General features: G+C 35.8%; 2 protein-coding genes and 1 long non-coding RNA gene across 6 annotated transcripts in view; 1 reads left to right on the top strand and 2 right to left on the bottom strand.

Annotated features, from left to right (window-relative positions):
- LOC306655128 overlaps positions 1 to 25,042 on the bottom strand; it is a 554,397-nt gene that overhangs the window by 164,956 nt on the left and 364,399 nt on the right. The window lies entirely within an intron of this gene.
- The window catches only part of PLCB1 (phospholipase C beta 1), a 722,251-nt gene that overhangs the window by 395,586 nt on the left and 301,623 nt on the right, over positions 1 to 25,042 (top strand). The gene's annotated exons all lie outside the window — the stretch shown is intronic.
- Positions 240 to 24,794, bottom strand: LOC306655127 (uncharacterized protein). Of its 2 annotated transcripts, XM_079129414.1 has the most exons (4): positions 22,381 to 24,794; positions 14,706 to 14,811; positions 2,268 to 2,336; positions 240 to 675 (listed from the first exon to the last, which is right to left on the bottom strand). In XM_079129414.1, exons 1-4 carry the CDS (start codon positions 22,478 to 22,480, stop codon positions 594 to 596), a joined length of 357 nt encoding a protein of 118 aa, XP_078985540.1. In that variant the 5' UTR covers positions 22,481 to 24,794; the 3' UTR covers positions 240 to 593. The 2 variants fall into 2 exon arrangements, 1 of the variants encoding a protein (XP_078985540.1); XR_013762203.1 differs by lacking the exons at positions 240 to 675; positions 2,268 to 2,336 and adding an exon at positions 11,949 to 12,999 and having other exon boundaries at positions 14,706 to 24,794.

Genomic DNA, 25,042 nt, shown 5'->3' with positions numbered 1-25,042 from the left:
CCTCAAAATGGAAACAACCCCAAGATATACCAACTTGTAAACAAATAAACACATTATGGTATATTCATATAATACACCATACTTTTAGCTATAGCTATATCGTACTACCTACTTAGCTATAGACAGGAATTTGGTGTTCATACATTCCACCAAATGGATGAGTCTCACAATAAGAATGTTTCTGAAGAAAACTGAAGAGATACAAATGAGAACATACTCCACAATTCTACTCATTAAAGTCAAGGTCAGGCAAAACACTCTTTAATGATAGAAACCAGAACAATAGTTGACTGTGAAGTGCAAGGGAATTGATTGGGAAACAGCACAAGGAGGACTTTCTTGGTGGGTGAAGTGTTTTGTATCTTGGCCTGGGTGCTGTTTACATGGTCATATACAATTGCCAGATTGCACTCATGTGTATGCTTGAGAGTCATACTGTCTGTATAAAGTCATACCTTAATAAAGTGCTGTTAACACAAACAAAAGCTCTTTCCCAGCTTCTGAATTCCTGCTTGACAATATTAATATAATCAGTTGTTTTACTCCATTAGCTCAGAAGCTAAATTCAAATTTAGTGTATGACAGGATCTTATTCATGTGAAATCACTGAGGTATGTACTCTTGTACTGAAGGAAATGCTTGAGACATTTGTGTTTCCACCTTCGAGTGCCAAACCTTAAAAAAAAAAAAAAAAAAGAAAAAGAAAAAAGAATTATCCAGGTTTGTGTAAAAAACAAAACAAAAAATCCTTTATTTTGTAGAATCTCATAGTGGTAGTTTCCTCTTATGGCATTGACATAAAAATCTTTCCAAATATTTAGTATTTTTTCAGGGTGGCTAAATAAATATTTTCTAAACAATGGAATGTGTCAATCTTTAGAATGATCTTCATCATGTGGAACATCCTATAATTCTCTTCACCATACCTTTCTCTAACTCTCTTTTGCTTAACAGAAACTAACTTGGTGGGAGGGGCAGGTTGAGAAAAATAAAATACACTGCAGAAAGAATACATGAATATGATCAGAGGAACAGATTGAGGAAAAATGAGGGGCACTCATAATCAGACCCATTAACTCTGAAGGAATTTTCAAATCCTGGTATTAACCTACATGGTTTGCTTATTACTGGATAGATCTTTGACCATTCAGATACAGGGTGCCCAGCACATCCATAGACATTCATGCATGATTAAAGTCCTCTTCATTTAAAAATCATTGCTGTGACTCAGTATTTCTTTCATGCAATTTCTGAGGTCTAAAACGGTTTTCAAAAATTCTTTGAAAATAACGTGCTTACTTTTATGGAATAGAGAAATTGGCTCCATCTTTACTGATAAGAATTTTCTAGGTTGTCAGTGACTGAGTAGTTGGGGCAGACATGTAAATTATAGTCTGTTCTCCTACAACTCAAATAATTTTCAGATGCTTTTGATGCAGCCCTGACAACCAAATAACTCTTGTACCATTTATGATAAGAGCACACGCAGTATTCTACCCTGACATACACATTGGTCTCTACCTTATCATTAAAACTAATGTATCCACTGGCATTTTATTTGTCCTGTTTGAATGCCACATTTGATAAGAGTTAGAGTCAGAGATTTATAGAAAATAGATGGAGGTCCCTGACCCTTTTTGAAGGACATTTAAGCCCAAGCATAAAATACAAAATGGTCTCCCCAGGTGTTTAATCATTAAAAAACTGAGCCCACCCCATGTTGACAGGTCTTAGTGTGTGAGTTGGTGTTTTCCTCATGCTTCTGGGTTGAATGAGATGAGTTAAGTGGAAAGGGACAAGAGAAAGAAAGTATAGGCCTAGGTTGTATCACCTGTTTGCAAAGCTCATAGGTTTACCATAATGACCCTTTGCCTGCTTTGCAATTTGAAACTGATTCAGTCCTATTAGGGATATAGAGTTTGGGGTCTGAGGGTGTAGCTCAGTGTAGAGCACTAGTCTACCATGGACAAAGTCCTAGGTTTGATCCCCAGCACCTCAGAAAATGTTTAAGAAAAGGATATAGGGTTGTATGTCCTAATAGCATGAACGTTGGGGGTCAAGTCAGCAAAAATGGCAGAGGAGGAAACTCCCAGGGCACATTCCTCACCCCAAACATGATAAAACAAATAAAAACTGGTAAAATGAACCCATGTCAAAAGACTAGAAAATAGCCAAAGATGTAAATATCCAAGCAAATGCTAAACCAAAAAAAAAAAAAAAAAAGTGATTTTAACATGGTAGGAGAGTTCTGTGATTTCTTAACTTACCATTGCCATTCACCCCTCCTCAGCATGAAAAGATTTAAAGATGGCAGCCCACATTCCCAGCATGGACACCTGGTTTTGGAAGGAGCAGAGTAGACCTTATTACCAAGGAGTTTTGATTACCTTTTTTGACCTGTTTGGGAGTTCCCTAAAAGGAATAACAAAAGGTACTTGCCTTTGTTATGCCTACCTTAGAAATCTCTCCGGGAAGAAAGCAGCCAATACTTTAGGTTTTATTCTTAAAAACCATGGAAAGGCAAATGAATAAGATGGCGCCACCTATGGCAAAAAGATGTCCAAAAGATAAACATTAGATATGCCTAAATCCTGAAAGAAAAGTTTTGGGAGAAAGTTTTTTTGGAGGGCAAGGATTTTGAAAAAACTCCTTGACAATTGGTAATCTAAAAAGTTATGCTTATTTCCAGTATAGGGTTCATGATCAGAAAAGGTTTTTGGAAGACTCTTAAACTTTTACTTTTAGTTTAAGAATGTAAGCCTGCATTTTAGCAGGAAGTGAAGGCTAACACAGAATAGTAAATAACCAGGCTAAGCATTGAAAACATGCCCAGCACAGATCATATCTGCAAAGACACGATGAGGAGTATGTGTGTGTGTGTGTGTGTGTGTGTGTGTGTGTGTGTGCAAGTTAGCTCTAAGTATTTAAAGAAATCTCTGTCAAACCACTAGCTAAACACGTTAACCCAAGAGACCACAAAAGTACACAATAAAAAATAGAACATTAATAAAAAAATAGAACATTATAAAAATTTTCTAGAAAAATGAGTGAAGGACTGAATAGATATTTCTCCAAAGATATTAAAATGGACAAAAAACACATGAAACAATGCATATCACTAATCATTAGGGAAGAGAATATGAAAACCACTATGAGATACCACTTCATACCCATTAGAATGGCTATTACTAAAAAACAAGACTAGGCTGGGTTTGGTGGTACACATCTATAATCCCACCTACTGAGACTAAGGCAGGAGGACTGCAAGTTCAAGGGCAGAATAGTCAATTTAGGGAGACCCTGTCTCAAAATAAAATTTAAGAAATGACTGACTATGTATCTCAGTAGTAGAGAGCTTGCCTAGTATGTGTAAGGCCCTAAGATCAATGCCCAATACACAAATAATAATAATTAATAACAACAACAACAATAATAATAATGAAATTAACAGAAAACAATGTTGTTGAGGATGGGAAATAAGATGGAAACTTAGTGCCTTTCTGGTGGGTAGGTAAAATGTTGCATCTGCCACAGAAAATAATATTGTGGTTTTTCAAAAGTTTAAACAGAAATTGCTATGTAACCCAGCAAATCCAGTCCTGAGTACATGATCAAAAGACTCAAACATATTTTTGTACCCGTGTACATAGCAGCATTTTTCACAGTAATCATCAAAAGGTGGAAGCAACCCAAAAGTCCATCAGTGGATTAATAAACAAAATATAGTATACACATACAATGGAAAATTATTCAGCCTTAAAAAGGCAAGAAATTCTGACTTATGTTGCAACATAGGTAAACTTTGAAGATATTGTGCTAAGTGAGCAGAAACAAAAAGACAAATATTTTTATAATTCCAATTATTTGAGGTACCTAAAGGAGACAAATACAGAGACAGAAAGAAAAGGGCAGTTTCCACTTGGAGACAATAGGGTTTAATGGGTACAGAGTTTCAGTTTGGAAGATGATAATGTTTCATAGACGGATGGTGGTAATTGTTATATAACATAATACAGAGACAATTAAAATGGTTAAAATGGTAACATTTTGTTATTTATATTTTACCACAATAAAGAAAGTTTAGAAAAATAATAAACAACTCTAATACACAGCAGATAGAAACAACAAACTCTGAGGAGTGGGAAGAGTCTGATTTCTATAGTTATCACATGATAAAATGCAAAATGTCTAGTTTTCAACAAAAAATTATGAGGTGTGAAAAGAAACCAGAAAACCTGACCCATTTTCAGGAAAGAAGAGAAATTAACAGAAAGTCTCCTTGCTGCAGCACAGACATTGAATATATCAGCTAGAACTATAAATCAACTCTTAAATATGATCGAAGAGATAAAAGAAACCATGAACAAAGAACTAAACAGAACCAGGAAAATGATGTCTTCCTGGTAGGTAGAGTGAAACCATTCCAGGGGAAAGTGTGGAGATTTAGCAGGATATGGAAGAAATTAGCAGGGTCCCATCTAGAGGACAGAGGATGGAAAATGGCCATGGGTATGTGACCTGAGAGTTGGCAAGGACTGATTCAGATACAATGCTGAGCAACATGAGTAGAGAGGATTACTCTAGTGCTACTTATGAGGCTGAGGCAGGAGGTTGGCAGGTTCAGGGCCAGCTTGAGCAACTTAGTGAGATCCTTTCTCAAAATAAAATAAAAGGGCTCTGGATGTAGCATATTGGTAGTAAAGTGACTGCCTAACATCCTAACATGTGTAAGGCCCTGAGTTTGATCCCCAGAACTTCACACACACACACACACTCACATACAGAGAGAGAGAGAGAGAGAGAGAGAGAGAGAGAGAGAGAGAGAGAGAAAGTAGGAAGATTTACCTACTCATTTATCCTTGACTTGGAGTCCCTGGGCCTGCTTCACAAGTTTGTTATGATTGGTGGATATATCTTCAAGCCCAATGGAATGGAACTAGATTACCATCTCCTATGGTAAAACCTGGTATATTGAATTTAGAATATAATATCATTATGATTGTGTAAATAATGTTTGCAACTGGAGCAGGGGGTGACATAAAAATCAGACCTTCACTCCTAGTGTGCTGTTCTAAGGTAACTGGGAAGTGAGCAACTAGTTAACTCCAATGGATGCCAAGTCCTAAGCACTGGAGATTTGAAATGCAATCTGTGGGACATTTCAAACAGAATTCCAAGAACTCATTTCTGTTCTGTCTTGATTTATCACAATGAAAGAATTGCTATGAATTATTCTAAATAAAAGTATTTTTTTATAATTAGCCCCCTCCTTGTTACCTTTCCTCATTTGTGTTCAACACGTTTGTTTAGATGCCTCAATTTGCAGGAGGATTAAATTTCATTAACAGATGCAATTAGAAAGTGCAGTTAATAGACTATATCTGCTTTATACCCTAACCTAATTGACATAAAGATGATTGAAGTAACTGATTTTAAAGGAAGTTAAGCTGACAGTTAATACTACTTTTTTTCTTTAAAATTAAGAAAATTTACTGCAGTTAACATGTGTAGACTTAGATCTAGACACCCCTTCCCCATCACCCTGAACTACAGAGCTAAGTCAGTATGATATTCTTGCAGCAAGAAATTCCAGGAAGGAAGTCCAGCTAATCCTGCTTGCCCTTTTCTTTTCAGCAAATCCTCCTTGGGTGAATAAAGATAAAAGGGAGTGAGGGGGCTGGGGATGTAGCTCAGTTGGTAGAATGCTTGCCTCAGTTGGTAGAATGCTTGCCTCTTAAGCATGAGACCCTGAGTTCAATCCCCAGCACCACAAAAAAAAAAAAAAAGGGAGTGAGAGTTTTTGCCAAATTCACTAGCCTGCTTAGGCATACTCTAGAACTAAGTACAAAGGGCTGCCTGTGTGAGAAGCAGAAATTAAAACTCACTCCTGTATACATGGTGCTCACAACTTGAACCCTGTCTCCTTACAGCAGGGTTTCTCAACCTTGGCTACACATTGGAATCACTTGGCATGTCATAAAAATTCTAATGGCCATGCCCATTCTAGGATTCTGACATACTTGGACTGGGGTGCAATCTAGGCCCTAAGAGTTTACAAATCTGCACAGTGACCCAATGTGTGACCATGACTGACAGCAGCTACTGTACAGTTAGAAGTACCTTACCTGTGGCCAGATAATGCAAGGATGTGTTTGCAGACTTAGGGAAAGGGAAGGAAAGCTGCTCTGTCCAAAAGCAAGTTGTCTATTCCAGTAGTAACTGTGCAAAGAAATCTTGTTTTTTCTGGCCACATGCTAGTAACCAATGTTTGTATGAAGCTAGCCTGCCTAACAGAATGACTTGCAGTCTTTCAGCTAAACAGTGCATTGACTCTCACATGGACTTAATGACTTTTTTTTTAAGTAGTTGATATTTTTAATAAACATAATTCCAATTTAAATATGACCAACTGAAATCTTAAATGGTGTGGCATTGCGATTTCACATGGGGACAATCTTAACATGAATAATGCCTGAAATGAACTTGTTGCTAAAATATTTCTAATCTCAAACTAGTATCTTTAGTAAGATTTTGAGGACTGTACTATTTTTACCAACTAGAACAAATTCTAAACCAGGAAAAGTACATAATCAAGGTCTGGCTTTTTGAAGTAAGCTGTCTCTCATCTTTTATGAAGTATGTGTGGCTGATCAATCTGTAGATCCTTATGTCATTACTTCTGTCATTTGCATGAAATTGAACATTCTTATTGGTTAATAGAGTGTAAACCTAGGAAATTTATAATGTGTAGACCTATGGGATGAGAATGAGAGCCAAATAAAGTATACTTACTATGCTAAATCAAAGATTAGGCAGGTAACCATTTTGTAAATAATTTTCAGTTGGAATAGTCTTTGTGTGAATTGTCAAGTAAGGCTTGCATTCATACAACAAACTAAAAAGTTCACTTAAGAATTGCAAGCAAGTTTGAATTTTTTAAAATGGTGTGGAGAGTTGTATAGCTTTACCAATTGGGAAAAAAAATAACAACAGAAAAATAAATAATTAAATGGAAAGTTCTCAATTGTAAAATGTTAGTTCTGTCGAACATCATCTCCCTACTCCCACCTCTCAATTTCCTGTTGGTTTGTTTCAATGTCTAAGCTCAAAGGGAAGCGAGAGGGTGGAGGCTAGCTGATGCAGTACATAGGAGCTTGTCTCCTGGGCACCAAACGAGGTGGAGAAGGTTGGAGAGTAGTTCTTAAAGAGTAAACAGAAAAAATTAAGTATTTTTGCTCAACAAATTGCATTTTTTTTAAATAAGAGCTTTATAGTTATAGTCTTTGGAGTCATCATGACAAATTTATATATGCATGGAATTCCATTTCAGTTCATGGTCCCCCCCACACACACTTTGCCCTCCTCTTTTCCCTTCCATTGTCCCTCCCCTCTCCCATTCTCCTACCTCTACTCTACTAGGTTTCCTTTTGTTCAACTATTTATTTGTATTTGATTGTCAACCAATAAATAGTTTTTCTTACTCTTTTCCAGCCATATAACCAGCCAAAGACTGAATTTGACTAATTTCTGCCATTAAGATGTTAGCAAAAGTAGTAAGGAAGATTTTTTTTTTTTTCCAAGATGTTATAGACAGCTGGGACCTGTGTTTTCTCTTCCCTCCCTTACCTTTCCAGATACCTGTAATGCAGCAATGGAGATTGGAACTCCAGCTGCCCTTTTGGACCATGAAGCAAACTTGGAGTTGGAAGGAATTGCTGAGAATCAGGGACTAGAAGTTTACAGGAAACTTGAGTCTCTAGTGATGGAAACCACCACACCAGCCCTGGATTCCCACTCTGAGCTTGTGTCTACTGTTACTCAGCTTTTCATCACTGTTACCAAAACAACTCACAAGAACCAACCTAGAGAAGGAACAGTTTATTATGTCTTACAGTTTCTGAGATTTAGTCCATGGTAGGCTGATTCCCTTGCTCTGGGCCCAAAATGAAAAAGAACACCATGGCCAAGGGTGTGGTGGTGGAGGGAAGCTGTTCTACTCAGGGAGACCAGAAAGCAGAGAGGGCAAGAAGAAAAGGGCTCAGGGAAGACGAACCCTTCCAGGATGTACCCTCAGTGACCCACCTCCTCCAGTCATGTGCCACTAGCCTACAGTTGCCATTCAGTGAATCCTTTCAGACTATTATCCATCAAATGGATTAAGACACCCATTAGGTTATGGTTCTCAAAACTAATCATTTCACCTCTGAATTATTTCTGCACTAACACAAAAGCTTTTGGGAGGCACTTCATATCCAAAACATAACATTTTTATGAAAGAAAGTTAATCTTTATGTGTTAAAAAAATTAGTAGTTCAAAAGTTTCACCTGATTGTGTATTTGCTATCAATTATATAAAGAATGATCTGTGTATTTTTAGATTATTACTTTTAAATTTTTTAATTTAGCCCTAAGCAGCCAAACTTTCTGAAAGTTCATAGAGTGTATCTAACTACTAAAACTGGGCCACCATCTGCTTATGAGCTATACTCAGTTCAGATAAAACTATGCCTTGTCAAGAAGTGAATATGATCCTTAAACATCAGGAATACTGCAAAGTGTATCAAGTGAATGGATGGATGAAGCACCCTAACTTATGTTGACTTTTTTAGCATGTGAACCAATTGCACACCTCATGAAAAGGCTGATGATTTCTTATAAACATGACAACAGAAACTAACACCTTCAAATTCAAAGAGAGCTGGGAAATGATGTGTGACTTATCCTTGGGAATGTGAAAGACAACATTTCTTAAGAAGTGCATGAATATAAATGAGATGATGGTCATTATTTACATATGGCCAAATAAACATAACATTTCTGTTGGGCACCTTTTAAGCAGTTAGATTTTCCACAGAATATATTTCAGCTTTGTTTTGCTTGGTTAGTAATCATAGAACTGAATTTAATAAATAGATGTTATTGAATTTCCTTGGAATGTTCCTGGTGATTTAACATAAATTTAGTGCACAATTGGCTATGATACATGGCCATTTATCTACAGTACCTACTGGTGAAGAAGGCAGTTTTAGATTTTCTGGACCTCAGTTACCTAGCTTTAGCAATCTTGTGAATATAAGTGACTTCTCAAAAACAAAACAAAACAAAAAATACTATGCAGTCATGGAATGAGATTCTTTCTGCTTATTCTATGTTGACACTACAATATTGCTAGTGTCATTTATAAATGGGGGTTCCTACCATCAGTTTGTAATAGGCAATTTAGAATTGCAGGTGGAGAAGAAAAATCACAGAACCTGTAAATCTGTCTCTGGGTCAGTAAGCTGAACAACTTGATCAGATCACATCTAGTTTTTCTCCACTTGGGCACTATTGACATTTTGAACCATTGTGTGATGTTGATCTGGAAACTGGTCCCAAAAACTTTGGAGCAGAGAACTTTCAGGCAGCTGAAGAGCTGCCTCCAGGGTAGCATCTTGATTTCTGCGTTCCTGACCTTGAGCCCCAGGAAAATTGGGCCAACTCTGGGAACAATGCAGTTTGGAAAAAGTGCTGCAGTTAAAGTGAAAAGGGGAGGGATGTTAAAATGACGTAGGTCACTCTGATATACATTTGTGGTGACTTATTTCCATTTCCTCCTCAGTTGTGAACCCTGTGTACTCAAATTACATTCACAGTTTGTAGCCTAAATTTTCCAGACATTCAAATTCTCACTTCATTTTTCCCCCTGCAGACAGCCTGACACATGAGGACACAATGTTCGTAAATTTAGTATTCTACAGTTACTTGAGGATCTTGATATAAAATCTTTCTAAATTGTGATGGGAAAGTCTTCCTTGCAAATTGCAAACATTTTGAGTGACCATCATGAGGCCGGTAAAACTAACTTCATTGGCGTACATCAGAAACGACTTTGTGGTACTTTAAAGTGGGCTGGTAATAACCACTATTAGAAGGCGGTATGTTCCTAATCTGCTTAAAAGCAAGCAATGTCAAAATGTCTATTTGAAGTTGCTAAAAATTTTAAAGACATAATTTAGAAGTTGTGACTTAGCAACCAAAGCTGTGGCTTTGAAGTTAATTTATACTTTAAAGGGAATTTATGATCAGTTGAGTTTTCAAATCTCCTACCCTAATGAAAATCTGGGAAGTCAGAAGTCCTAAAATGCAATAATTTGAAAGGGCATGAATGTGCAGCTGTGATATTGTTTTAGCAACAAATATTCTTTTAAAATAAGAATTTCTTTTTTTCATTGTCAGCTTTTAAAATTAGAGATCAGCTTGCTATAGCTTGGATCTGAAATGTCCTCCAAGGGCCCATATATTAAAATTCTTGGTCACCACCCTGAGGCACTATCGGGAGGTGATAAAACCTCGAAAAGGTAGGAACTAGTGGAAGGAAGTTGGGTCATTGGAGATATGCCATTGAAGAGATCATGGCTTCTTCCTGCCTGTCTCTTTTGCTTCCCAGATGCCATAAAGTAAGCAGCCTCCTCTGTCCAATGCTCCTCACCTTCATATACTGTGCTTCCACAGGCCAAAGGCAATATGGCCAAGTAACCATGAACTGAAACCTCTGAAATAATAAGCCAAAATGAACCTTTCCTCTTTGTAAGTTGATTTATCTCAGGTATTTGTTATAGCAACTGAAACCTGACTAACACTCAGGTGTGCTTGGAATACAATATATTTCTGCCATCTATGAAACACCATTTGAACTCCAAGTGAACTTCAAACACGTTGAGCCACATGTATGCTGAATAGAGTATACTGAAACTGTGGTTTGTGGAAATTTTTAAAATATGAGAAATTCCCATTACTCTCCACATTTTACCTCTGAAAATTTTCTAGCCAAGGTTCTATTTGAACTGAGGTCAAAATTCAGTTACCTTGTGGGCTTTTCTGAAGGGATAAATTTAATGAAAAGGCCTAGTTATTGCAACATATGCTGACTTCCTTTCAAAAGATTTTCTTAAAGCATGATGATTAAAGCCTAAGGAGAAAGAAATTTGTACTTTTCAAAGGTTGTAAGAAGTATCCTGTGGCGAGAGTAAGAAACCAAAAAAACAAAGTTCTGAGGCCCCATATATAATGAATAATACTCCTTTTAACTTAAAAGTCACAAACATCAGTTATTTTTGCTTCTTTCTTGAAAGTGTTTTTAAAGACCATTGTATATTGTATAAAATATTCTTGTTTATTCCCAAAGAAAAGCCAACTGCTTTATTTTGAAAAAAAGTTTTTAATGTAGAGTAGGGAAGATTTCAAATGTTCAGTAAGTACTTTTAAAAGCCTAACATACTAACTTATAGTAGTTCTCATTTGATAAGTGTCTTCATTTAGATTCCCCAGAGGCAGTGTCTGAGAGGAGATTTGGGATATGAAGAGTTTATCTGGGTCATGATTTTTGGGGTAGGGAACAACAGAGAAACAGGACAGTAACTGATAAAGTATGAGTTAACAAGCAAGTTAGACTGTGGGCAACTGGAACCTAATTCCACTAGGGTACTTAGAACAATGTATGGAGTATGCATCTTATTAGTGTCCCATCTGAGTAACAAGGGAGCTGGGGTATTTATCTACCAACTCCTATTAGTCTTTATTGTATGTACCATCTGGTTTGTAAAAGAGAGCATTTCATTCAACCACTTCCTATTTATTTCATACTTGGCTCTACTGGATACCAGCAATTATGCACAGAGTTTCAATTCTTTGCATTGAAAGTCATTGGTCTGAGTTCATGGGAATAATGAAAACTTAGAAAAATATTACCTGGATGCTGACTACCTCTTCTACAGTGAAAAACCGACTACAAAATTCAACTATATGGTGAACAAATAATCCCCCTAAAGATAAATAGCAATATTAAAATACATATGAGAAATTATCTAAATTCCTAGCATTGAAAGAAATCCATATTAAAGCATAGCAAATTTGTTATGGAGTTTTTATCAAATTAAAGAATAAATTGCTATCAAATTTTTATTAAAAATAAAATTGCAGTAAAGCCTAACATGGGCAGAGTATTGATGGTATTAAAAATATTAGAATAATTTATAAAAGTGATTTGGCATTGCATTTCAATAGCTAAAGCAATTTACACATTTGACTTAATGATTAGATCTAATGATTAGCTTTCTATGAAAAAAGTATATAAGAAATGAAAGAAAACCTGAGGAGAATGATCATCCTGAGTATCCAGAAAACAGGGAAATTGTTAAATAAATTGTGCTATATCATCACTGTTTATTTACATAACCAACAAGATTGTGGTTGTGAAAATACATATTAGCATGAAAATAAATGTTCATACTATAATAATAAGTAGATAAAATGATGCACAAAAGAACACATTCTAGTTACAACTATCTCATTTTTAACAGTATTAAAAGCTACTGAAAGAAAATATGCCCCAAAAACAGTGATCAAAATTTATTGACAGTGTCAATTAAAATGTTTTACTCTCAAGTAGCAGAAAATCCAGCTTGTATTAGTTTAAACAATGAAATTTATTTCCTGGGAATGCCCAACAGTAGAGCTTCAGGTTTGATCCATCCAACAATTCAGTGAGATCTTCAGGGTCTTGTGTTTTCTTTCTCTACTCTTTCTTCTAACGTCTACTTTACACTAAAGCAGGTTCTCCGCTTAATTGTCATTTTGATGCTACCAAAACTAGAAAACCAGACGCTGCTTTGATCACATTAAGGGTCAAGAATGAGTACTTCTGTCCCTCAACCATTGAACAAAATCCCAAAATTCATTTTTACTTTCTGGGCTCCACGTCCATTATTAAACCAAGAAATATGGTAGGGGGATAAAATTACTAAGAAATTGAAATTTGAGATGTTTGTTAGTCATTTATGCAGACCCAGTTACATATTTTCTCACCTGGTCCAAAAAATGAAATGAGGCCTCCCTTTTCCAAAGGGCAGAGAGGAAAAGTGACATTAAAGTTAGTAAAATCTGAAGTTTGTTTCTTTGTTCTATGGTCTGTTTCTTGACATGTCATGGAGTTTTAAAAATTTACTACTTACTGTCATTCTAAGTAAAGAAAAATTGAAATTTTATATCATCAGCATGTTTTTTTACCATTTTTATACCTTTTTTTGCCATTTGTTATCAATTGCAATTATCTATTTCCTTATTTATTTTGATTCATTGTACATAAATGGGATACAACTGTTGTTTCCCTGGTTGTACACAAAGTAGAGTCACACCATTTGCGTAATCATACATGTACATAGGGTAATGAAGTTTGTCTCATTTTGTTATTTTTCCTTTCCCCCACCCCTCCTACCCCTCTTTTTCCTGTATATAATCCATCCTTCCTCTATTCTTGCCTCCCTCCCACCCCCTGTTTTGTATCATCATCTGCTTATCAGAGAGATCATTTGGCCTTTGTATTTTTGGGATTGGCTTATCTCACTTAGCTTGATATTCTCCAACTGCATCCATTTACCTGCAAATGCCATAATTTTATTCTTCCTTATGGCTGAGTAATATTTCATTGTGTGTATATATATATATATATATATATATATATATATATATACCACAGTTTCTTTATCCATTCATCAATCAAAGGGCATCTAGGTTGGTTCCACAATCTAGCTATTGTGAATTGAGCTATTATGAACATTGATGTGGCTGCATCACTGTAGTATGCTGATTAAATTGCAATTTTAAAGCAAACAGAAAAGGATTTAAGTTGTGTATGAATCACCAAAGTATGCAATTCCTATTTTGTAGATTGTGCCTGCCTGCGTATTTTGTTCTTAACAGGATGGTGGAAACACTGGAAAAAAACTAACCATAATTGTTTTCATTTCACTTCTTGAGACATGCACATTTTATCAATACTTGTTACCTTCAGCTTCCTTGGAAGGAAGGACTGAAAAGAAAAGGAACTACACATTGCCCCCTCATTTCCATTTTTCAGTGTCATCATTTTTAGTGCCATGGTTGACTATTATAGGAAAATGACACCAATAAGATTGGGCCTATTGAATGCTGTCACCTTTCTGCTTTTGAGGCAAGTTCTGATTCTAACAGAAAATGTGGCTCTCAGAACTGCAACGTGTGGCCTTGAACGCTCAAGCCTTGTGAATCCATGGAAATCTGTGCCAGTGAGCCCTGCAAATGCTGTATGTGATGGGCAGCCAGGAAGCGTGGGTGCGCATTTTGGACACATCTCCTCTGCTTTCTCCATTGACCCATTGGACTTCAGGACAAAACAGGGGTTCAAAGACAAAATGGGAATTTTAGAGCAGTTGACTCCAGAACATTAATCCAAATGTGGGTTCTTGTGAGTAGGAGCCCCCATGTGATGGAAGAAGTCTCACAGTCATGAAGTGATTCTGTATTCATGTGAAAATGTGTAAATAGTGGAGTGTGGACTTCTAAGGAAAGTTTTGTACTGCAGATATAGACTTGGAAAATATTTGTATTTATGTATAAAATATTTTAGATACAGACAGAAGGAGAGCACCTAACAGTTAGGAGATGGAGGAAGTGACTCCAAAAAAGAACCCTGAACACTCAAGCAATAATATAGGGTGGACCAGCAAAGGTGTATTGAGAAGGAAAGGCCAGTTTCATAGGAGGAAAACATGAATGCAAAATCCTAAAACACATTTAAAGACTATATTTAAAATAGAGGGGCTATAAGGTCCCAGGTTCAACCCACATCACAAGTTTTCAAACAATTTAAAAATAATTAAATGTAATAGAAGGTCAGGGTCACTTACATTGAAAGTTTATGAGCTGTCAAGCAAGATAAGAACAGAATGTCCCCATTCAAAGATGACAATGGTGATGTGAAGGTCATTGGTGACCTGGATGTTAACAGTCTCTCTGGAGAAGAAGGAACAGCATTTGCATGAACATTCAGAAGTGAGAAAACAGAAAGCATTGTTGACAACTTTGTCTAGAACTTTCAGTACGAAAAGGAGCAGAGAAATGGAGGCTGTATTTGCAGAAAACTGTGTCATCCAGGGAGTGATATTGACAGGTTTGCAGTAATTTACTTTAGTGCTTTGTAAAATTCTATTCTCTAAACCTACCAAAAGTTTTATTTATCTTTTTCTAAACTTCTGGACACCAGAACTGTATCTAAAGATTCTTGTGCATTTTAACACCATACTTTTATGACTGTGCATATGTACGTTTAGACCTATTTTCCAAAGGGGTTTGTCAATTGACCCTTCTATCTGCAGGGACAAGACTCCCCATTTGTTGACTTGTTCACATCCCAATTCATGTGGCCAAATGACCTTTGTAACCCCTCTGCAAAAATCCCAAGTTCTGAATGGCCTCACTTTGGGTTTCACTTTGATCAGGATTTACTCTAAGCTCTCCAAGGCATAAAAGCTTTTTTTTCTCTTTTTGTTTGTTGTTCCTTTTTGAGCAGGACTCTGGAGTATCAATGGGTGATTATAGTGATAGTTTCCTTTGTGGCTTTTAGGCCATGATCAAATGAAAACAAAACAAAGAGCCAAGAATACCATGCCTCTTTAAGCCTGTTATTTCAGAGTAATTGAACATTTACATTTTTGCAGTTGGTGGCTAATGGACATCCATTCCATGGGCAAAAGAGGAATAAGATAAATGTAGATCTCTTTAGAATTTCCTCTAAGACTTCATTTTTAAAAGTCTGATTCATGTTTGAAGCATATAATTAGCTCTCAAAAGGTTTCAGAAATCAGTTTATACAACCAAAACATCCAGACCAGAGAACAATTTTTTTAAAATGCTGAGGTTAAGAATATAGTACATTAAGATCATATAATTTTAAAATTTATTAGGAAAGAAAAACAGAAATAACAAGTTATCATTTCTAATCATTTTTCCACCAAAAAGCACTTAATAGTGGGAGATAACTTATTTTGGATTGTCCAGATATTAGTTACACATTAAGGATTTAAATGAAAATAACTTATTTTTAAGGAGTCCACAGGAAATAGTGTCCGAGGTATACATAAGTTGGACAGGGAAGTGCTGTAACCAGTAAAGAATATGTTACAAATCAGTTACTAATGTGGGCAGCCAGAGTCAATCCCACTGGAAACTGGGAGGCAGGACTAATTTAAGTCTAAAAGTTTCCCTGCCTGAAGTTCAAGGGAGCTTGGGTATTTATCCACCAGCTGTTTTAGTCATTGGTTGAAGTCTGTTTCTGAGGGGCATCAAATGTGTGACATTTCTAATCTGCTAGGCAATGAGCAGGCTTTGCCAACAGAAAAATCACCCCCGCCAAAAAGATACACAGGCTGTGGTTAGTAGTCAAGTCCAAATGCCATAAAATAGAAGGATAACATGACCATAGAACCAAGAGAAGCTTGGGAGTAATAATTAAAACAAAGCTCCTCTAAGAGCTGTGTCTGATACTATTCCAAATGGGGACCACCTACAGCTCTTTTAGAAAATGTCATCTAGTGCAACCCATTGATTAGCTTATGAGGACGTGGAGGCACAGTGACATTTAGTGACTTGCTCAAGGATGTGCAAATGTCGTAGAGAAATTAAGCTTCATGATGTATTAATCTGTGAGTTTCATGAACATCAGTAAAATGCATCTTTAAATATTTAGATGGAGAGGAAGAAAATAGCTGTCTCAGACATTCAAGGGAAACATTTCAAAATGGAAACTTCTTAGCTTATTCTTTTCCCCAACCAGACTCAGAAACAGGCAAGAGCACAAGGCTAGACAGCATTAAGATTCCAATGGTTTTCCCTTTATTATGGAAGGTTACCGTTCCCACAGAATGTCTGTGGATAGGGTGCATGTGACTCCCACATTTTCTTCTTGACTCAGACATAAATTTGGCAAAGGAGAGTCACACAAAGTGGACAGAGCCTTCCTTTTGTTCTTCACATTAGGTCAAAATCAAGCAGTGACCCCTACTTAAGGCTTGATTCACCTTAAGTAGGAAAACTATTAGCTGTTTCTCAGTTCACCCAAGAGTGCTAACCAAGGGCTGTTGATTGATCTGACTTGGTTGCATGGCAAGGCCAGATCAGAAGTCAGAGTGGAATTCTAGCCTGAAACAATTGTAATTTGATTTCCGTTTGGTCTAATACCTCTAATAGTCCATATCCACCCCATATCCAGGATTGTCTATGCTACTGCTTTTGTCCCTTTATTTCATAGCAGAATTGAGTTTAAAAGTATATGTTAGTCACACTTTGAAACTGATCAATCAAATAAAGTAAGAAATAAAACCTGCTGCTTCATCGAGGAAACCAGCCTTCAAATATTTGGGTATTAATAAAGTCATAAGTACTAATGACAAAAGGAAAATATACAGTAAAAATCACACATATTCACATATATTCAAATAAAGTACTTTAAGTACTTTTTAAAATTGCTTAGAAAATATAATTTCTAAAAACAAATAAATAAAATATGATTTCTTCTTTAATTTTGTAAATTACTTCCCAATTGACCAAATTAATAATTGAAGATGATCTTCTGATAATAGGTGGGCATTTCTGCTTAATTTTCAATAAAGGTAGTAGTTTAGCCTCTCCTTCTAAAGCACTTAACCTGATTTCTTATCTTAATAAAGAAAAGCTACTGAGGAGCTCAGAGACTGCTGTGCCATTAGAGGCATTCCTAAGGGCTCATCTTTGTTATTGATGAAATTCCTACAGTCTGGAACAAACAAACTATAAAACAATAAATAAGAGACCAAGGAGAAGGAATGAACATTCTGTGACCAGACATTCCTAACTCTAAAAATAGTTAAAGAATCCCTCTTCATTGTGTTGGAGCAAAAGGTTTAGAGATAACACTTCACACTGACTTACTTCTAGAAGATACTTCTAGATAATAGTTTAAATTTATTACCTTTACTTTTTGATGTAAGTACACATGTGTGTACATATATAAGTGTATATCCATACACACATACATATATAAACACCCATGTATACACTCACATGTAATTGCTAAAAATGCAAGCTCATTTCAAATATATTTGGCAAATATGTATCTTATAAAGAAGAACACAATCCTTTATTCAGTTTTCCTTTCAAAGGCAGGTTAACTTTCTTGCATCTCTTTTTAGTAGTGATTTTTAAGCCTTCATTTGTCATTTGTAAAACTTTTTTCTAGGTGAAATAAAGTTAAATGTGGGATTGTGTTTCATGTCTTTTTGTTTTAAAGTGGTAGTATCAATTTAATTATGAACTACTCATAGTTCATACCTCACCTAAATTCCTGTAATATTTCCAGGTCACATGTGACAGTGAGTGAGCTCTACACTTCATATAAGAGTAGACTACATACATTGCAGAAATTACAGAAGTAAATGAAGGATTGACCTTAATTCTATAGTGACAGATCGTACAAAGGGAGTAGGGAACCCCAAGAGAGGAGCTGGGGGTTGGAGAAAAATGAGAGATTGATGATAAATTACATTAATAAATTATATTAATAAAATTCCATCAATCCAATCACATATTTATGAGTGTATTTTTATAGACATGTAAGAGATAAATGTGTTTCAGACTCTTGAAAATAACCTTGTTAAGTCAAAAGACCATTTTACATTTTTGATGACTTTTTAACGTAAGCCATCTTAACTGGCAAAGAAAAAAAAAATAATACAAACTTTAAATATTCCCCCATGACGTGTGTCCTAGTTTAGTTTATAAGCCTTAGTACCTAAGGGGTCTTATGAGAACTGACATTTTAAAAATTCTGTTAATAAATTTAAAATGCTAAAGGTAAATGCATGGGCAGTAAACCATGTGATTTCTCTTCTCTTAGCAAAATATTAATTACTTTTAATTCTCTGCCCCCCATCTTTCTTGTTTGATTTTGTTTTCAATGTTAAAATGCCAAGAAGCTCATTACTGCTTCCTGTGCTTGGTTGTGTTGTAAAAACCATTTGTGCTTTTATATATACCAGATTCTCATTATAACTGGATTCGTGCATGTGGGCTGTGGAGCCTTTGCCTTTGTGAACATATCTTTTAAAATTGTCTCAGTAACTAATAAACCTGACCCCTTCAGCCCATAGGGATCTCTTCCATCTCTGTTCTAATAAAACTTACTGACAATTAACTCATAATTCTAACCTTTGTTAGCCTTTGTAATTTATTTTTGGTGTACTCATTTCTTTGTCCTCACTGATTAATAGTTTAGTAAGGGCAAGGACTATGCAAACTTCTTGTGTGTATTTTACAGACACTAGCCTAGCATTTGGCACATCTTATATCTGCTGTTAATAGTTCGTTGAATAAGCCAACTTCCACTGATTGGCATGAGATAGCCACTTATGCATAATTCTTCTTTGTAGAGGAATTATAGCAATATTTCAGTCTGTGAAGGTTATAAATAACCAGAACTGAATAGCCCTTAATCTGTTGAAGAACAGTGAGTGAAGGAAAATAACTGTTGACCATAAAAATGAATTAACAAAAGATAATATTTCCTAAATAAGAAATGGAATACAGAGGATAAGTGTTGTCTGGTTGAAAGAACCATAATGAGAAGTTATAATGGAGAACACATGTAAGTTATTCATAAAAGGAATAAATATATTAAAGAGAGAAAGTCCAATGCAATTAGTTCCAACCAATGCTATTTAAAGGACAATCCAGGGTAAATTAGATTAAGTTCTTAGGGGGAAAAAGATTTTTTCCCCCAGTTATTTCTTTGGACTTTTTAAACACTGTACCTTTCCTCCTTGTCCATTGCCACTCAAAATCATTAAAAAAATAAATCAACCATGACCTGAAATCCTGTTAAATAAATCTCACTGCTTCAGAGCACCTTCCATTATCATTTGAAGCAATGATACAAACTCTTCTTTAAGCCTATCATATAATCACAAGTGAGTAGATTAGTAACAAGAGTGATATTCATATATATACCTGAAGACACTTGTTAGAGCAGTCATATCTTGCTAGGAACAAATACTGATTCAATAGAAATTATTTAGTCAATGTGAGTCTAGATTCCAAAGCATTTCACTGGAAGATAGAATATTAATCTTGCTTATTTTCAAAGCACCTCTTTTACCTTACATAGGATATTTACTTTGTCAGAAGATTGATCATATTCTATGCTTCAGGTCTTCATCACCACCATCTCCTTGTACCTATGCCCTTAGACATATAACTTTATAGTGCCTTCTGCTCTGGCTCAACAATGTGACTCACATTGCAAATGAGATGTTGGCAAATGTGACATATACAAAAAAGTAAAAGCTCTGGTGCAATTGGACTTGCTCTTAGAACTGTTCTCTGATACTTCCGTAAAAAGTACTGTTCTCTGATACTTTCGTTCAGACTAGCCTGCTGTGAGAAGGAACACATGGAACACGGCTAAGTGTTCACAGTTGTCTCAGCTAAGTCCACCCTCCAGGGGACAAAATCAAATCCATTTCACACATAAATGCAGTCTCGGTCAAGACCAGAACCATGGAGGCAACTACACAAGTGTAAGCTGAAGAACTCATTATTTTTAGCCACTTTATGTTAGAACAGCTTATTACATACATTCATATAACTATATCTGACTGATACACCTTGAGTTCTCAATATTCAAATTTAATTGCTTCTCATTAATCACAAGTACAGAGGCACATGGACAATACAAAGCAAGTTCTTAAATGTGTCCATGATCCCATTCTTAGGATGTGGCATTTAATTTAATTTAAAATATGATCAATTTTTTTCCTACAGAATGCTAAGAACATTTTGTTTATTATTTTTTCATATTTGTTTCCAAAATGACCTGGTGGTCGGTGGCCTATGATTGGCTTATTCAGTGGTATCAAAAGTCAGCCCCTTACCTCCAAGTTCAGTCCACAGGATGGTCCTACTCATACTCCAGAACTCTTCTTGAAATCAGGGCACAATCTAGCTCCAGCTTAAACTACGTTCTTTCTTAGCTTCTTTTCCTTTACTATCTGTCTTCCTTTCCCCCCCATATTTCTGCTGAGAGCTTCTCTCAGCAATTAACTTTTTTAGGATCTTCATTGTAGACTCTGCTTCTGTACAAACTAACCTAACATACCTGGCCCAGGAAAATTTTTAGAAAGCACATATATCTCACTTTCTAGCTAAGCTGGTGGCAGTTTATGATCTGCATGCTTACTTTGAGCAAAGAATATCCCTTTGATTCCTGTGCTTACAAGTATACCACTTTGTAATTTCCCCCATTTCCTTCTGCATACCTAATACAAACCTGGAAAATGCTTTCAAGAGGAGTTTTCAATTTTGCATTTTGAACTTTGGATCTGCCTTTATCTAACTAAGTGAGAGAAGAACCAGTGTATTAGCATGGCATTTAAGGTGGAGAAATTGAACGGCAGTAGGCAATCATGTGGAGCAGCCATTTATGACTGAATTATACCATTGTAGCTACTTAACATGCTGAACCATTCCTCTCTGTCTGGAAAAATCATAAAAAGGGACCCGTCAGCACTCTGAGTCACTGCTAAGAAGCTTATGCATCCTCACACCTGCATTTAAATGAGTGTTTCCGGGGCAAAAATAAGGACCTTAGAGAAATGAAATGAAGTACTCTAGCAGAGAAAAACAATATTGGCTTCTGGGAGCATTTGTACATTAACTGCAGGAAGAACACATCTAGAATTAGTTTCATTATTAACAGCAATCATTTTTGAATTACTTTTTACTTCTTATGTTCTTTTTTTAAATGAGTAAAGATCATATAAGAAGGATTATAATCAAGGGGCAAATTTTGATAGTGCCCAAAATGTAAAGTAGCAGCAACAAATAACCACTCATAGTGGTTTGCACCAAGTAGGAATTCTAGAAATATGTCATAAATACAAATATCATGTCAGACATAGGATTCAGATCCAGAACTCGAAACATCTCACCTTCAGTTTCTTCTTCAAGTTTTATTCTTAGTGAGGAGGCATAACTTACTTATAGTATATAAATCTTACGTATCCATAGTGATGAATTTACACACACACACACACACACACACACACACACACACACAATTACTAGCCATATTGAAATAGAGAATTTCTGTTATCCCAACAAGTCTCCTCAATTACCTCCCTGCTATAGGAAACTATTACTCTAATCTTCCACCATAGATCTTTCTGAATTTTTATTTCTCTGTAGAAGAAATATTTCCCTGATTAGCAGCAGAAATCATAAACTACAGATCCTTTGCCTCCTATTTCTAGCATCTCTTTAGGTCTTCATGACCCCTTCCAAATCATTAGTCTTTTGCCACTTACAATCAAAAGAACTCACTTCAACATTGTCCCTATTGAGTACTCTTGGGTTCTCTATGTGATCCTTAGAGATTCTGTTCACTTTCTGGGAGCAAAAATGCTTCCAAGACTCCCAATCCTGCTATTATAGATATGTATCCATGCCTAGATGCATATTCTAGTTGTATAGTATGTCTTTTCAAATATCTCTTACCTGCCAGAGGAGAGACTTTCTCTGTACGTGCCCTGGAGCAAGTACCCTCTATGCAGTCCATGAGCCAGGGCCTTGTGGCAGGTACATATTTTATTGCCATGGCCAGTTATTGACCCTTAAGTGCTCGGTTTAGTTTGACTCATTCTTCTAGAACAGCCTCTTGCAAAATTGTTCAAGGTGAAATGGGGTTAGGAAGAACTGCAGCCTCTTCTTCTGTGATGCTCTATGCATGCTTGATTCCAATAATATTAAACAGCTTCTAGTTCCTGGTATGCCACATTGATTGATGTGTCTCTGCATTTGATTACATGATTACCTTTTTTTTTTTTTTTTTTCAGAACTTTCAAAATTTTAACCTTTCTTAACAAGGATGCTTTTCCTTTTTTCACTCAAGTGTTAGCTGGGTTTTATTTTTCAGAATCCCAAGTTCAACCAAATCCCTCTTTTTCTTTGTTTTACTTTATTTTTGATGCTGGGGATTGAACCCAGGGCCTTGTTCATCCTAAGCATGTGCTGTACCACTGACCTACACCGCCAATCTTAATGTGTTTCTTACTACTTCCACTATTTCCTAAATTTGAGGTGGTCCTTGCTTCTTGCCAGCTTCAAATGTCCAAATGTTATTTATTTTTTAAATCTATATATAGACACGATCTCCATGAAATCTTTTCACCTTTTCTCTAAAGGAGCTCATTGCTTCCTCTCTACACAATTTAATGGCTTTATAATATCCCTTGATGGTTTTCACTTTTTAATTTTCCTGTTAGTCTAAAAGCACTTAGAGAAAGAGAATCCTGATTTATTCAAAACTGGATTCTAGTCCACTTCAGCCCCCTTTTAGTACTCCATATTCAATCAATGCTTGCTGAGTGACCGTATGCAGATTTCAGTGGGTTAGTGAGACTCTTTAATCAATCACATCTGTTAAAATGCATCCAAGACTGTTTGTTGTATTAGTTACAGAATCTGACTTTTGGAGAGGAAATGAGACCTATAGAATTGACATTCCCTTGATATCACAAAGGAAGGATCTCATTCTAAAATATCCTATTATCATTTCATTCTCTCTGCTTAAAGTATATAGCTGGCTTATTCCTGTCATGGACCTAAGTAACTGACAAGTTGGAGATTTCTGTCTGTAATTCTTCTGGAACTTGTTTTTGTTGCCTAAACAGCCTCATTTTTCTGAATCACTTTGCCTACTTTAGACTTTGGCTTTCTTTCCAGGGACATTTTTTCACAAAAAAAAAAAAAAAAAAAAAAAAAAAAAACAGATGTTTGGGGATGTAGTAAAGTTATCGACACAATAAGTAGAGAAAAACAAATTTGAATTTAAAAGTAGATACTGGGCCAGTGGCAGGGTCAGGCTTGCAAATTACCTTACTCTCCTACATTGATAGAACCTTAACAGGGCAAATACTCACAGTAAAAATCACAACCTTCCATGAACTTTAGTGGTAACACACAAATAGGAAAAACACTCAGAATATTAAATTGGCAAATTTGAAGGGTCTCCTTTTTCACATGTTATGCAAAATTTGTTTTTATGTGCATTCAATTAAAGAGAATTTGAGATTCCTGCCAATGTATGCCATACTCTGCAAGTACACTACTATCCTCACCCACTCTGTTCCTGTGTCTTTGGGCACATAACTTTCAGTTCCAAAACCCAGAGCTATCATTAGCTTAAAAGTCTGATCCACAGTAATGGGGACCGCATTTAAATACACTATGGGATCTTTGATATATAGGTTCCTAGCTTTAGATAATGTGTTTTAGTTTGACAGTATAAAGGATAAGCCTTGAAGATAAGTTATATAACAATGATATTTTTATTGAATTTGCAAGCCTAAAAATATCTTTTTGAAGATGAAAGTATTTGTACTTATCACAAGTGTTATTAAGTTTGTAAAATTGTGCCAAAATTTTAAGATCAAAAATGATCTGCTTTCTTTGCTATTATATAAGACTAATGCCAGCGCTTTCAAATATAAAAGCCATATAAGAACTCAAAAAGGGAGATGAAATCTAATAGGATCTACTTAGCTTTGAGCAGTACCAACAGAGAATTCTCCCAGGACTTACATTAAATGAGTTGGGTTATTATTAATTAGTAGGAATTAAAACAATTATCAGATCATGTACAGCACCATTTATAATGTAGCCTGCCTAGGAACCCTCTTAGGAGAGGGCCTAGCAGTTTGATTCTTTGCTTTCTTATATAATAACAGCATAATGGCCCAAGTGAGGGGTATTCCACAAGAATATAAATTAAACAATCCAAAAAAGGCCTCCAGGGCATTCCAAAGTTACAGAAAAACAGCCATGAGAGCCTTTCTCCTTCATAGAAGGTGTCATGAGGCTTTTTGTTTTTCTTATTTTACTTTCTTCCCTTTATTTTTTTTTTCTTTCTTCTTACTCTTCTTTTTTTATTTTTTTTATTTTTTTTGTGCGGTGCTGGGGATTGAATCCAGGGCCTTGTGCTTACAAGGCAAGCACTCTACCAACTGAGCTATATCCCCAGCCCTTCATTTTGTTTTTTGTTTGTTTGTTTGTTTTGTATTTTTGTTTTTGTTTTGTTTTGGAAAGCACCTGTCCTTATTCCTTTAAAGTAGCATGGGAAAGATCTATCACTGTTATATACATCCAACAAGTGTGTGTC

Source organism: Sciurus vulgaris, assembly GCF_902686455.1.
Source record: "Sciurus vulgaris genome assembly, chromosome: 2".
NCBI classification, from domain to species: Eukaryota; Metazoa; Chordata; class Mammalia; order Rodentia; family Sciuridae; genus Sciurus; species Sciurus vulgaris.
This window is presented reverse-complemented; position numbering and strand designations above follow the sequence as displayed.